General features: G+C 41.3%; 1 protein-coding gene across 5 annotated transcripts in view; it reads right to left on the bottom strand.

The window, feature by feature from the left end:
- PIWIL2 (piwi like RNA-mediated gene silencing 2) overlaps positions 1 to 16459 on the bottom strand; it is a 71621-nt gene that overhangs the window by 34910 nt on the left and 20252 nt on the right. For all 5 annotated transcript variants that reach the window (XM_084992648.1, XM_084992649.1, XM_005657209.4 and 2 more), the window contains 3 exon segments: positions 2615 to 2803; positions 1942 to 2026; positions 939 to 1028 (listed from right to left, as the gene is read on the bottom strand). In XM_084992648.1, coding sequence (XP_084848774.1) covers positions 939 to 1028; positions 1942 to 2026; positions 2615 to 2803 — 364 coding nt within the window.

Below are 16459 nucleotides of genomic sequence, written 5' to 3'. Positions count from 1 at the left end.
AGGAACTACTAAATATTTATTGTTGAATGAATATATATTAGGTGTTTATGAAGATTCTGCATCACATAAGTGAGTTCCTTCTTTACTCTTCTGGGACTAATGAACTGTGAACCTGCTGCTCCCTGCATGGCAGTCGTTAGAGTCAATGAGTCTGGGAGCTACAGAGATAGCCCTGTGACCATTAAGTCATTAGGCAACTGGGAGTTATAAGGAAGAAGCCTTGACCTACATATTAAAGGCAGAAGTACAGAAGGTAAAGATGAAAGAAACCTTTTACAGGAATTCTGAGCTTCACTTCAGCTCTTTATAATGTTACCAAAAATAGTACATGGCATCTGAGGCAAGCCCAGGGGTCCAAAACTAGGACAGACAAGCACTGCAAAAGGCAGCAGTACAGCAAGAGGGTGGAAAGCCCCTAGCAGACAGTGTGGAGGTGGAGCCCTTGGGGTCTGGACCCACACTACTACACACATTTCCTATGAGAATGTGCCCAACACAGAACTTCCACGACCCTCTAAGCCCCGTAACATAAACTCCTATCCTTTACCCTCATCCTCTTACTTGCTGACTCCTTGCTACGTTATCTCCTTCATTCCTTCAAATACACTGAATGCCTACAGAAATGTAAGGAAAATTCAGTGCTCTCAAAGAGCCTCATTTATGGTCATATGACCAGTTTACAGTCATCCTTCTAATTGGTGAGGGTAGCGACATAATTGCTTGTTTCCTTTTACCTTATAATCCAGTCACTTACTGTTCTAACAACCTTCCAAAGGAAGGTCCCAAGAAAGGTTTTTTCACAGTGTCTGGGAAAGGCCACGCATCATATTTACCAAGAGGAAAAATATGACCTGCCCAGGGGTGATGCAAGCCTGGTCTGGTCTTGCTTGTATCTGCTATCAAAATAAGGTCATCAGTTCAAACCAAGCACTTCTCACCTTCATGGCTCTAAAGTCCTTCTTCATCTTCTCAGGGATTCCAGTCATGAAGGAAAGCTCAGGCAGCAGCAGGATTTCACCTTTTAGCAGCTTTGAGGAAAGAACAGAGAGGGAAAGTGAGGCAGTAATAGAGGGTCTTGTTCCTTCACCAGTACAAGGTCTGCCAGGCCCAGAGCTGGTCCTTCAGGGGTGTAGCTGGCACACTAAGGAACACAAAACCCCAGAGAAAAAGGCAGGGAACACTACAAGCATTTTACCCCTTCTCCCCTAAAGCCACGATAGCCTGCTGTATGAGGTGAAGAGAAAAATATTCACATTGTTGAAAGCAAAGGAAAAGCTAGAAAACTAAAACAGTTCTTTCCACTTGGGCCTCTCAATAAGCTGTGACACTGAAACCTATCAGGCTGGTGCCTCCGTCTCATCTTTAGCCTACTGATCTTCAGTCTCCTTACGACAGAGGAGTCAGGTGTTGAGGTACTCCCCACCCCCAGGGCTCCCTGCCCTGTTAAACTGCCTGTAACTTCCATAACAGACCCGATGTTTTAATCTTTAGCAGCAAATTCTCCTTGGTTCTTACCTAAATTGCTCCTGTGGATGTTTAGTTTCTCACTAAGGGGACTCCAGAAGCATCTCTGTCTAGAGGAGACAGACAAAACTCTGCACAGCTTTGCCCATCTACACTGTAACCATAGCTCCATGGTCCCCAGAGCCATGAGGAAGCTGATGAACAGCTGATGGGGGAAGAATTTAGCTGGGGGAGTTCCTTTTGTGGCGTGGTGGAAACTAGGAACCGTGAGGTTGAGGGCTCAATCCCCGGCCTTGATGAGTTGGTTAAGGATCCAGTGTTGCTGTGAGCTGTGGTGTAAGCCGGCAGCTATAGCTCTGATTTGACCCGTAGCCTGGGAACCTCCACATGCCTTGAGTGCGGCCCTAAAAAGCAAAAAAAAAAAAAAAAAAAAAAAGAATTTAGCTGAAAGCAAAGGGCTGACAAGCCCCTACTCACCATCCCCTGGTTATTCTGTCGCTCACTGGGCCTGTGGATGAGCAGTGGCTGGTCCTCTTCCCTTACTGTGATCCCATAGTTTTTGCTAGAGCAGAACAGAGGCAAGAAAAAATGGCAGAAGCAGCATCACCACTCAGATAGCAACATACTGAGTCTCTTAACCAGCACTGAGATACACAATTTGCAAAACAGCCTTGTCAAGGATCCATGAGAAACTCACCACAACATTATTTATAACTGAAAAAAGCAGGTTCAAGTTAACGTTGCAGTAAATAGAGGGGAAATAGGCTAACAGCCCAGGAAAGAATTTGTTTAAAATTGCATCAGGCTAAAGAGCTTAGGTAACAAGAAAGGCAAAATAATAGCCAAATGATTAACGACTTGAATTTAATCTCTCCAACCAGACTTCTAACCAAAACGGCAAAGGAAACACAATTCAAAGTCCTGAGGTTAATTTATGAAGTAACGTCCAAAAAGTACTAAAAGAAATAAAACTGTAAGAATAGCAGAGTCTGACCAAATTCCACAAACAGGCCCGTCAATCTTAGATGCATTACCAACCCAATTATTTTTGAAGTGTCTTGCTATGTGCCCAATGGAGCTCAACATCCTGCAGGGAAGAACAGGTTATATCCCCTACCTGCAAAGCCCAAGGCCTGTTTATTCCTTCTACCTGTAGTATTCCAAGAAGGTAATCTCCTTCCCATCAGACATGGTGAAGCTGTCTTTTGGAGTCTTGTTCCAATCCACATCATCAATACGATAGGTACGATTATTATATCGGGTTATAACAATACTGCCAACCAGAAGCTTAGTGCACTCATCCTTGAAGTTTTCTTTGTTCTGTTGGTACATGGCATGCCTTTGGGAAGAGACAAGAGACTTTTGGATCATATGTAGTATACACAGAGCAATACGAAAGGGACAGGGGATGCAAGTGAGAACTTTAGGCTTATGATTGCAGCTACATAGCACCAGAAGGCTCCAGTCGTCTCTTTTAAGATGCTCATTTCTTCTCTTTTTAACATTACCCCCCCCCAAAAAAAAGGAGTGAAAAGATAAAAATAAAATTAGAAACAGCAACTACACATTCATAAAATAAGCTATACCAATCATCAAATAATTTGTATCATCAATATTAGGAGACAATCTAGAGAGGAATTACAAAACATTCTTAACTGCATCTGCCCTTTCTAGCTGGAGAAATTGTAACTACCTATTAGAAGACAGCACTGGTGAAGGCACTAAATATGAAGATACAAAAAGTCTCACCACAGACAGATGTACCCTTCAAGGTAACCTCTATAATGGTGCCATGAACAAGATCACACAGGAAATTCACAGAAAGCATGTCTGAGCATGCTCGGGGAGTCAAGGAAAGTTGACAGAGGCAGGTACTTGAAGGAGTAACCTACCAGACAGAAATGCCAGGGCAGGGGAATGAGTTAATCCCAGGCAGAGGCAGAGGTATGCAGGGGACAATTAGGGATCTGGGAGTGGGGAGAGCAAGGAGGTGAAAGAGGGTCAGAAGATGGTCAGTGTAGGCTGAAGAAAGCCAGGGACCAGATATAAATTCCACTGAGGGTCAAGGAATAGAGGTTGGGATTTTTTCAGTGGGCCAATGTTACCCAGAGAACATTTCTCAGAAACAATTATCTTTTGAGAAGTCATGACCGGGTGAAAAAATTTCTACAATAAAAAAAGCTGGGGAGTTCCCTTCACAGCTCAGTGGTTAATGAATCTGCCTAGTATCCATGAGGACACAGAATCGATCCCTGGCCTTGCTCAGTGGGTTAAGGATCTGGCATTGCCATGAGCTATGGTGTAGGTTGCAGATGCAGCTCGGATCCTGTGTTGCAGTGACTGTGGCCCAGGCCGGCAGCTGTAGCTCTGATTCAGTCCCTAGCCTGGGAACTTCAATACGCCGTGGGTACAGCCCTAAAAAGAAAAAAAAGTAATAATTAAAAATTAGAGAAGCTGGAGTTCCCGTCGTGGCTCAGTGGTTAAGGAATCTGACTAGGAACCATGATGATGTGGGTTCCATCCCTGGCCCCACTCAATGGGTTAAGGATTCGGCGTTGCCGTGAACTGTGGTGTACGGCACAGGTGCGGCTTGGATCCTGCCAACTTGCTGTGGCTGTGGCGTAGGCTCTCGGCTATAGCTCTGATTCTATCCCTAGCCTGGGAACCTCCATATGCTGCAGGTGCAGCCTTAAAAAAGACCAAAAAAAAAGAAAAAAAAATTAAGAGAAGTTGAGTCCAGGACTTCCCTGGTGTCTCAGTGACTGATCTCTAGTGACAGCAGATTAGTACTTGCTGCCCACAGGGGCATAAAAAGAGCAGAAGTAGGAAGAAGTTTCAAAGAAACACGAGTAAATTTTGAGAGGACAATTGGATATGTTCATTTTCTTCATTACGATGTTTCATAGACACATAAATATGTCACAACATCAAATTTTATACTTTATCTTTTTTTAAAAAAACAACATTTATAGGAGTTCCCATCGTGGCTCAGTGGTTAACGAATCCAAGTAGGGACCATGAGGTTGTGGGTTCGATCCCTGCCCTTGCTCAGGGGGCTAATGATCCGGCGTTGCCGTGAGCTGTGGTGTAGGTTGCAGACATGGCTCGGATCCTGCGTTGCTGTGGCTCTGGCGTAGGCTGGCGGCTACAGCTCCGATTCGACCCCTAGCCTGGGAACCCCCATATGCCGTGGGAGCGGCCCAAGAAATGGCAAAAAGACAAAAAATAAATAAATAAATGTTTAAAATAAATAAATAAATAAATAAAAATAGCAAAGGAAAAATGATAGAATAACTTCCTAACCATTTAAAAAATAAAATTCTTCATGAGTAAGATTAATGTGATAAACAATAAATCTGAATGAAAACAGATATTCAGATACTCTTGGAAATTAAAAAAAATCTCCACAAACTGTAGAAAAATGGATTGTTTTGTAGCCATTGTAACAAGTAACCATAAGAGTCATTTTAAAACCTGTTTAATTATATATCAACTCATATTAGCAAACATACTTTTGCAAACCAACCCAACCGGTGTCATTCCCTTTTTCTGGAAATCCTAGAATGATAACCCCATAAGCATCCCACCAAGTGCTAATCAATCAATGACAGAAGAAAAATGCTTCTACAAATGATGTCGATCTACTTGGCTTCAAGTCTGTAGTCCTGAACTAAACAATTCTCCAATACAGTACTCTATATAAGATCATACATCTCTTACTGTAGTGAGCAGTAAATCAGCTTTCTCTAAAAGGTCTCAACATCCTCTGAGAATTCTGGAGATCTTACCAGGATGACTGTGAAAACTCTTCCTGGGCAACATTACAGGGAGTCTCAAACCAAGAGATGCACTCGTTAGGCCCCTTATACTTAACTCCATTTGTCCTTCAGATTTGCTGCCAAGTTTGTCAATATCAACAACAATCTGAGGTCTGACTGGTTTCACCAGGCTCTTGTTTCTTGTATAACACTGCTCTTTTAGAAGTGCATTATTGGGTATATAATTAGACCTAGGAACAAAGTCTTTAACCTTTCTGTTTTGAAGATATACTATTTGAAACTATTTTTGCTATTGACTTGATTATTCTTCATTTGCTTATTTTGCTTTTGCTGTTATTTGTCTATATGTATAAATACTTCTTTCATTAGTTTTTATCCTGGATTTCCTCGTCTCCGTTAAATGTACAAAGCAGTGTTCTAAAAGGAATGGACAGAGGCATAAGCCAGGTAAGTCTCAAAACCAAGCCAACCCACTCCTGAGAGATTATGGTTGGAGGTCCATTAGATCAGCAACCAATCTGTAAAATAGCAATTAGTCAAATGTCATGAAGGCATTCCTTGTCTTGTCACTTTTTGAAGGAAGATCACTTCTGTCTATTTAGTTCAAATTCCAGGGTCAGTGATAGTTGGGTCACTGATCTCATGGACCCTTCCTATCTGTGCTTAGAACCTGAGACACAGTTCACAAACACACATCCTTAGACAACCTTAGTGCTCCTCCTTCTTGTTTGTCATGGGTCTGCTGGTGTCAAAATCTCTATATCTCCCTGGAAGAATTTTTGCATCCGACTTATAAAGACAGACTAAAATCCTAACTCTTGCATTTTCCTTGGTAAGTGGAAAAAAATTTTTTGAACTAAAGTTTAAATGCCCAAAGTGCACATGGGATATCATCCAGTATAGATCACATATGAGACCATAAAACAAATCTCAATAGAGGGATATACCTATACAAAGTGAGTCCTCTGACCACCACAGAATGAAATTAGAAATAAATATAAGGAAGATACTTGGGAAATACATAAGTATGTGAGAATTAAACAACATATTCCCATAAATAAACAGTGGGTCAAACAAGACATCACAAGAGAAATTAGAAAATACTTTAAATTAGGGAGTTCCCATCATAGCGAAGTAGAAATGAATCCGACTAGGAACCATGAGGTTGCAGGTTTGATCCCTGGCCTCACTCAGGGGGTTAAGGATCTGACATTGCCGTCAGCTGTGGTATAGGTGGCAGACGTGGCTGGGATCTGGAGTTGCTGTGGCTGTGGTGTAGGACAGCAGCTACAGCTCTGACTCGGAACTGAGAACCTCCATGTGCCCTAGGTGCAGCCCTAATAAGCAATTAAAGAAAAAAGAAAATACTTTGAATTAGAAAATGAAGACACAGGAGGAGTTCCTGGCATGGCTCAGTGGAAATGAATCCAACTAGTAACTATGAGAAAGTGGGTTTGATCCCTGGCTTCGTTCAGTGGGTTAAAGACCCGGTGTTGCCATGAGCTGTGGTGTAGGCCTCAAAAGCAGCTCAGATCCCATGTTGCTGTGGCTGTGGTGTAAGCCAGCAGCCGTAGCTCTGATTTGACTCCCAGCCTGGGAACTTCCATATGCCGCAGGTGTGGCCCTAAAAGACAAAACAAAACAAAAAAAGTAAAAGAAAAAAGAAAATGAAAACACAGAATAACCAAATTTATGGGATATAAATAAAGCAATAATTAGACAGGAATTTATAGCTATAAATTCCTATATTAAAAAAAGATCTCCGGGAGTTCCCATCGTGGCTCAGTGGTTAACAAATTTGACTAGCATCCATGAGGGGGCAGGTTTGATCCCTGGCCTTGCCCAGTGGGTTAAGGATCCTGCATGGCTGTGGCTGTGGTGTAGGCCAGCAGCAACAGCTCCAATTCAACCCCTAGCCTTGGAAAAACTCCATATGCCTCGAGTGCGGCCCCAAAAGCAAAAAAAAAAACAACAAAAAAAAAAAACCAACTCAGGAGTTCCCATTGCGGCTCAGTGGAAATAAATTCGACTAGTATCCACGAGGAAACAGGTTCGATACCTGGCCTTGATCAGTGGGTTAAGGATCTGGCATTGCCATAAACTGTGGTGTAGTCGCAGATGTGGCTCAGCTCGGGCATTGCTGTGGCGGGGGCACAGGCTGGAAGCTGCAGCTCCAATTTGACCCCTAACCCAGGAATTTCCATATGCTGCGGGTGCGGCCCTAAAAATAAAAAAAATATTAAAAAAGATCTCAAATAACCTAATCTTTACCTTGAGACACTGGAAAAAAAAACAACAACCTAAACAGCAGAAGATGAAATGAGAGGGGGCTGGGAGGCCATGAGTAGCTTCAGGATTAGGGCTGGTCCCCAGAAAGAACAACGCATGACTAGAGGGTTGGAACTTTCACCCCCAATCCCTGGCCTTGCTCAGTGGGTTATGAATCCAGTGCTGCCGTGAGCTGTGATGTAGATCGCAGACACGGCTCAGATCCTGCATTATCACGGCTGTGGCACGGGCTGGCAGCTGTAGCTCCGTTTCAATTCCTAGCCTGGGAACTTCCATGTGTCGCAGGTGCGACCCTAAAAAAGAAAAACATAACAACAACAACAAAAAGACAAGTGACTCAATTTAGAAAAACACCAAAGGATCTGAATAGACATTTCCTCAAAGAACATATACAAACAGCTGATAAGCACACAAACAGATTTTCAATAGCACTAATCATCAGGGAAATACAAATCAAAACCATGCCACTTCCCATCTACCTGGATAATCAGAATCATAAACACACATAAATGCTGACAAGGAAATGGACACATCAGAACTCCTCACACACAGCTGATGGGAACGTAAAATGGTAGAGCCATTCTGAAAACAGTCTGGCAGTTCCTCAATGGTTAAACACATAAAGCTAACACAGGATCCAGCAATTCCATTCATAGGTATTCACAGATGAGAAATGAAAGCATATGTCCACATGAAACACTTGTGCATGAATGTTCACATCAAGATTATTTGTTGCAGTTCCCGTCGTGGCGCAGTGGTTAACAAATCCGACTAAGAACCATGAGGTTGCAGATTCGATCCCTGGCCTTGCTCAGTGGGTTAAGGATCTGGCGTTGCCGTGAACTGTGGTGTAGGTTGCAGACGCGGCTCAGATCCTGTGTTGCTGTGGCTCTGGCATAGGCCGGTGGCTACAGCTCCGATTTGACCCCTAGCCTGGGATCCTCCATATGCCGCAGGAGCGGCCCAAGAAATGGCAAAAAAAAAAAAAAAGATTATTTGTAAGAGCCCCAAACGTGAAAACAACCCAAACGTCCGTCTACTGATGAATGCATAAAACAAAATAAGATATAACCATTTGATCGAATTATTATCAAGCCATTAAAAATCACTGAAGTACTGGGAGTTCTTCACAAACTCATGGATAATAGTCGGGCTCATTACCGCTGAGCCACAATAGTAACTTCCCTGTCTTTTTATTATTGAGTTGTAGAATTTTTAATACATTCAAGATACAAGTCTCCTATCAAGATAAATGATTTGGAAATTTTTTCCTATTCTGTAGATTTTCTTCGCTTTCTTGATTACCATTTGAAGCACAAAAGTTTTCAATTTGATGAAGTCCAATTCATCTATTTCTTTTGTTGCTTGTGCTCCTAGTATCATGTAAAAATCACTGCAAAACTTGAAGTCATAAAGATTTACACCTGTGTTTTCTCCTAGGAGTTTTATAGTTTTATCTCTTACATTCAAGTCTTTAACCTATTTTGAACAAGTTTTTTTTCTTTGGCTGTGCCCGCTGAATGTGGACGTCCCTGTGATGCAGGGATTGAACCTGTATCACAACAGCAACTCCTGAGCTGCTGACTGACAATGCCGAATCCTTAACCCACTGCAGTACAAAGGAACTCCCTATTTTATTTTATTTATTTATTTATTTATTTTTTGCTATTTCTTTTGGCTGCTTCTGCGGCATATGGAGGTTCCCAGGCTAGGGGTCGAATCGGAGCTGTAGCCGCTGGCCTACGCCACAGCCACAGCAACTCGTGATCCGAGCCGCGTCTGCAACCTACACCACAGCTCACAGCAACGCCGGATCGTTAACCCACTGAGCAAGGCCAGGGATCGAACCCGCAACCTCATGGTTCCTAGTTGGATTTGTTAACCACTGCACCACAACGGGAACTCCGGAACTCCCTATTTTGAATAAATTTTTGTATGTGATGTGAAGTATGGGTACAACTTCATTCTTTTGCATGTAGATACATCCAGTTATCTCAGAAACATTTATCAAAAAGATTATTCTTAACTTCGCTGAATGTTCTCGTCACCCTTGTTGAAAATCGCTTCAAAAAATAAAGAAAAAAACTTTGTTCTTGCTGTGACGCAACAGGATTGGCGGTGTCTCTGTACTGCCGGGATGCAGGTTCAATCCCTGGCCGGTGTAGGTCACAACTGCGGCTGAGATCTGATCCCTAGCCAGAACTCCATATGCCGCAGGGCGGTCAAAAAGAATGAAAAAACAAAAACAAAAACACATAGAGAGGGAGAGAAAAAAAAAATCAGTCCAACACAGGGTTATCTGTGGACTTTTCAGTTCTGTTCCATTGGTCTACATGACTCTTTTATCCAGTGTCACATTGTCTCATTACTGTTACTGTAAGCTTTGTGGTTTTTTTTTAAGGCCTCACCAGAGGCATATGGAAGTTCCCAGGCTAGGGGTCGAACTGGAGCTACAGCTGCAAGCCTATGCCACAGCCATAGCAATGCCAGATCCGAGTTGCATCCACAACCTACACCACAGGTCACGGCCACACAGGATCCTTCAGCCACTGAGGGAGGCCAGGGGTTGAACCCACATCCTCATGGATCCTAGTCAGGTTAGTTATCACTAAGCCACAACAAGAACTCCCTGTATTGTTTTGAAACTGGAAAATATGTCTTTTTTTTTTTTTTTTTTTTTTAACTGCACCCATGGCATATGGAAGTTCCCAGGCTAGGGGTCAAATCAGCTACAGCTACCACCCACAGCCACAGCCATAGCAATGCAGGATCCAAGCCCCATCTGTGACCTACACCACATCTTGCAGCAACAATGGATCAATGACCCACTGAGCAAGGCCAAGGATCGAACCCATATCCTCATGGATACCAGTCAGATTCATTGCCGCTGTGCCACAACAGGAACTCCCACAACCTTTCCTTTTTCAAGATTGCTTTTTGATTTCTTTTTTTAAATTTTTTTTTGATTTTTTTAATTTTTTCTTTTTATTTTCAAGATTACTTTTTGATTTCTTGCAACTCACTTTTTTTTTCTTTTTAGGGCCGCACCCTTGGCATATGGTAGGTTCCCAGGCTAGGGATAGTCCAATCAGAGACTATGCCACAGCCAAAGCAACACCAGATCCAAGCCACATCTGTGACCTACACCACAGATCATGGCAACGCCAGATCCCCAAACCAATGAGCGAGGCCAGGGATAAAACCCGAAACCTCACGGTTCCTGGTTTTGGATTCATTTCCTCTGAGCCATGATGGGAGCTCCCTCACTTTGATTTTTAGAATCAGCTTGTCAAACTACCAGTATGTCAACTGGAATCCTGATAGGAATGTGCTGAATCTCCAGCTTAATTTGAAGAGTTACCTTAACAATTTTAAGTCTCCTGATCTATGAGCACAAGTTTTCCCATTTACTTAAATCCTCTTTAATTCCATTCAACAATGTAGTTTCAGAGTATGTGTTTCACATTTATCCTAAGTATTTTACACTTTCTGATGACTTTGTAAATTGAATTTCAAAATTTCATTTTTGAATTGTTCATTGCAAGGGTATAGAAATACAATTGATTTTTGTGTATTGGTCTTATATCCTGCAACATCTCTGAACTCATTTGCTCTGATAGTTTTGTCATGGATACCTTGCAATTTTCTGTATAAGAGATCATATCATTTGAAAATAAGAGATTTTTCTACTTTTCAATTGGGTGGGGTTTTTTTGCTTTTTAGGACCGCACCTAGGGCATATGGAGGTTCCCAGGCTATGGGTCAAATCAGAGCTACAGCTGCCGGCCTATGCCACAGCAACGTGGGATCCGAGCTATGTGTGCGACCTACACCACAGCTCACAGCAATGCCAGATCCTTAACCCACTGAGCAAGGCCAGGGATCAAACGCACAATCTCATGGTTCCTAGTCAGGTTCATCTGCACTGCACCCCAACGGGAACTCCTCAACTGGGTATTTTTTTTTTTTTTTGTCTTTTTGCTATTTCTTTGGGCCGCTCCCGCGGCATATGGAAGTTTCCAGGCTAGGGGTCGAATCGGAGCTGTAGCTGCCAGTCTACACCAGAGCCATAGCAATGCAGGATCCGAGCCGCGTCTGCGACCTACACCACAGCTCACGGCAACGCCGGATCGTTAACCCACTGAGCAAGGGCAGGGACCGAACCCGCAACCTCACGGTTCCTAGTCGGATTCGTTAACCACTGTGCCACGACGGGAACTCCTCAACTGGGTATTTTTTATTTTTCTTCTTGCTGCTAGAACCTCTAGGTTCAATGCTGAATAGAAGTTGTGAGAGTAGACATCCTTTTCCCTGTTCTGGTCTTTCATCTTTAAGTATGATGTTGGTTATGGGTTTCTGAAGGTGCCGTTTATCAAGCTGAGGAATATCCTTTTATTCTTAGTTTGTTGGGTGTTATTTATCATGAAAGTCTACTGGATTTTGTTGAATCCTGAGTCTATAAAGATGTCACATTAAAAAACTGATCTGATTTTTTAAAAGATTTTTATTATAGTTGATTTACAATGTTCTGTCAATTTCTGCTGTTCAGCAAAGTAACCCAGTCATACACACACATATACTTTTTCTCACATTATTCTCGATCATGTTTCATCGCAAGTGACTAGATACAGTTCCCTGTGCTATAAGCAAGACCTCATTGCTTATCCACTCCAAATATAATACTATGCACCTACTAACCCCAAATTCCCAGTCCCTTCTACTCCCTCCCTCTTGGCAACCACAACCACAAGTCTGTTCTCCAAGTCCATGAGTTTCTTTTCTGTAGATAGGTTGATTTGTGCCATATATTAGATTCCAAATATAAGTGATGTCATATGGTATTTGTCTTTCTGGCTTACTTCACTTAGTATGAGAGTTTCTAGTTATATCCATGTTGGTGCATATGGCATTATTTTGTTCTTTTCTATGGCTGAGTAACATGCTATTTTGTATATATACCACATCTTCTTAACCTGTTCATCTGTCTGGTCATTTCGGTGGTTTACATGTCTTGGCTGTTGTAAATAGTGCTGCATGATCTGATTTATAAATTGATTTTTGGATGTTAAATCAACCTTGCATTTCTGGGTAAATCTCACTTGCTCTTGTTGTATAATTATTTTCTTATGTTGCTGGATCTGGTTTGCTTTACTTTTGTTTTTGTTTTTTTTTTTTGTTTTTTGCTTTTTAGGGCTGCACTTGCAGCATGTAGAGGTTCCCAGGCTAGGGGTTGAATCAGAGCTACAGCTGCTGGCCTATACCACAGTCACAGCCACGTGGGATCTGAGCTGTGCCTGTGACCTACACCACAGCTCACAGCAATGCTGGATCCTTAACCCACTGAGCGAGGCCAAGGATTGAACTGGCAACCTCGTGGTTCCTAGTTGGATTCGTTTCCACTGTGCCATGACGGGGAGGTTTGCTTGTACTTTGATGAGAATTTTTGTGTTTCTATTCATAAAAAATATTGGTTTGTACTTTTCTTGAGATGCCTTTGTCTGGTTTTGATATCTGGGTGATATTGAACATATTCCCTCCCTATTCTGTTTTTTGGAAGAGTTGTGAAGGATTGATAATCATTTTTGTTGAATGAATGGTAGAAATTCAACAGCAAAGCCATCTGGGGTTGGGATTTTCTTTGTAGTTTATAAATTACTAATTCAGTATCTTTACTTGTTAGGGGTCTATTCAGGTTTTTTATTTATTTTTGAGTCAGTTTTTATAATTTGTATCTTTATAGGAATTAATTCATTTCACTTAAGGGGAATAATTTGTTGGCATACTGTTGTTTAAAGTGTTCTCTTATAATCCTTTTCATTTCTATGAGGCCAGTAGCACATCCTCTCTTTCATTCCTGATTTTAGCAATTTAAGTCTCCTTTTTTCATAGGTAGTCTAGCTAAAGGTTTGTCAGCGTTGTTAATCTCTTAAAAAACCCAACACTGGACTTCCCATCATGGCCCAGTGGTAACAAATCTGTCTAGCATTCATAAGGAGGCAGGTTTGATCCCTGGCCTTACTCAGTGGGTTAAGGATACAGCACTGCTGGTGTAGGCCAGTAGTTATAGCTCCGATTTGACCCCTAGCCAGGGAACCTTCATATGTACAGGTACAGCCCTAAAAAGACAGGGAAAAAAAAAAAAATCAATGAAGTACTGATGCATGCTACTTCATGGATGAACCCTGAAAACCTGCCAAGTGAAAGATTATCACACATACATTATATGATTATATTTATTTGTAAATTCCAGAAGAGGCCAATCTATAGACAGTATATTAAGTGTTTGCCTACAGAACTGGGAAGTGAGGGCTAAAGGGTGCAGGATTTTTTTTTAAGACTGTGAATATGTTCTAAAATTGATTGAATTTACAGATATACAACTATGTGAAGAATATTAAGCCATAATTGAAATGGGTGAATTATATGGTGTATGAATTGTGTCCTAATAAAGCTGTTAAAAAAGATCACACGTACTCATCTTCTCATCAGTATTTTGGGTGTAGCTTAGTTGAAAGCCTCTGTTTCAGGGTCTTTCACAAGGCCTCAAGCAAGGAGTCAACCAAGCTGCAGATATCTCAAGGCTCAAATGAAGGAGGATCTGATTCTAAGCTCACTTTAGTAGGCTGTTTCCCTAGGATGATGGATCTGAGACAGCAACAGAGCAAGCACCCAAGACAGAGGCCACAGTCTTTTTATAATCTCAACTCACAAGTGACATCCATTGATACCAAAAGCAAAGGCAAAAAAAGCAAAATTATACAAGTAGGACTACATCAAACCAAAAAGCTTTGGCATAGCAAGGGAAACCAAAAAAATGAAAAGATAACCTACAGAGTGGAAGAAAACGGTTGCAAATCACATATCTGACAAATGGTTAATATCCAAAATATATAATAAACTCATGCAACTCAACAGCAAAAAAACTCCAGAAAACCTGATTAAAGAATGGGTAAAGGGGGAGCTTCCATCATGGCTCAGCAGTGAAGAACCTAACTAGTATCCATGAGGATGCAGGTTTGATACCCAGCCTCGCTGAGTGGGTTAAGGATCTGGCGTGGCAAGCTGTGGCAGAGGTCGAAGATGTGGCTCAGATTTTGGATGCTGTGGTTTATGGCATAGGCTGGCAGCTATGGCTCCAAATCATCCCCTAGCCTGGGAACTCCCATATGCCATGTGTGTGGCCCTAAAAAAGACAAAAAAAAAAAAAAAAAAACCCACCAAAAACACTTCATTGTTAAAAATGATAAACACAAAAAATTATAACCACCATCTGAGCCTTCAGCAAGCTGTAATATTTTTACAATAATAACATCAAAGATCACTGACCACAGATCAGCATAAGAAATATAATAATAATGAAAAACTGAGCTGTGGCAAGAATTATCACAACATGATATAGGAGCTCCCTTGTGGTACAATGAGTTAAGGATTTGGCACTGTCCCCGCAGCAGCTTAGTCACTGCTGTGGCATGGGTTTGACCCCTGGCCCAGCACAGTGGGGTTAGGAATCTGGCATAACAGCTGTAGCATGTATTGCAGCTGCAGCTCGGATCTGATCCCTGACCCTGGAACTCGATATGCCGCAGGATGGCCAAAAAGGAGGAAAAAAGAATAGAGAGCCTAGAAAAGTCATGCACTTATGGCCAATCTATAACAAAGGAGGGACAAATATACAATGGGAAAAAGACAGTTTTATTAAAAAGTGATTCAAGGAAAACTGGCAGCTACACACAAAAAAAATAAAATTAGAGCACTTCTCCAACACATATACAATAGATAAACTCAGAATAAATTAAAGATCTAAATGTAAGACTATAAACCATAAAATTCCTAGAAGAAAAAAACCAGTCTTTGACATAAATCATACCAATATTTTTTGGATCTGTCTCCTAAAGCAAGGAAACAAAAGCAAAAATAAACAAATAAGACCTAATTAAACTTAAAAGCTTTTGTACAACCAAGGAAACCACAGACAAAACCAAAAGACAGGAGAAAATATTTGCAAATGATATGACTGATAAGGGATTAATATCCAAAATATATAAACAGCTCATACAGCTCAATATCAAAAACAAGCAACCCAATTAAAAAATGGGCAGAAGACATAGATACATATTTTTCCAAAGAAGACATGCAAATGGCTAATAGGCACATGCAATGATGCTCAACATCACTGAGATCAGAGAAATGCAAATCACAACCACAGTGAGATAGCATCTCACACCTGCTGGAATGGCTATCACCAAAAAGACCAAAAATAACAAGTGTTGGCAAGGATGTGAAGAAAAGGGAACATTTACACACTGCTGGTGAGAATGTAAGTTGGTGTAGCCTCTAAAGAAAACAGTACTGAGGTACCTCAGAAAACTAAAATCGAAACATGATCCAGCAATTCCACTCCTGGGTATATATCTAACAGAAAGAACAATTTGTAAAGACACACGCACTCCATAGTTCACGGCAGCAATATTTACAATAGCCAAGATATGGAAGTACCTAAGTGCCTAAGTGTCCATGAACAGATGAAAGGATAAAGAAATGAGATACACACATACACAAACACACTGGACTACCACTTAACCATAAAAAAAGAAGGAAATTTTGCCATTTGCTACAATAAGGATGGATCTGGAGAGTACTATGCTTAGTGAAATAAATCAGAGAAAGACAAATACTATATGCTATTGCTTATATGTGGAATCTAAAATTTAAAACTAGTGAATACAGCAAAAAAGAAACAAACACATAGATACAAAGAACCAGTGCTTACCAGTGGGTAGAGGGAAGTGGGGAGGAGCAAGATAGGGGTATGGGACAAAGAGGTCCAAACTACTCTGTATAAAACAAGTAAGCTACAAAGATATACTGTACAACATAGGGAATATATCCAATATTTTATAGTAACTTTAAATGAAGTATAATCTATA

This window comes from Sus scrofa, chromosome 14 (genome assembly GCF_054392235.1).
Source record: "Sus scrofa isolate SSC_HxYL_T2T_F1_AM1 chromosome 14, Sscrofa_HxYL_maternal_Yorkshire_Landrace_v2.0, whole genome shotgun sequence".
Taxonomy (NCBI): Eukaryota; Metazoa; Chordata; class Mammalia; order Artiodactyla; family Suidae; genus Sus; species Sus scrofa.
This window is presented reverse-complemented; position numbering and strand designations above follow the sequence as displayed.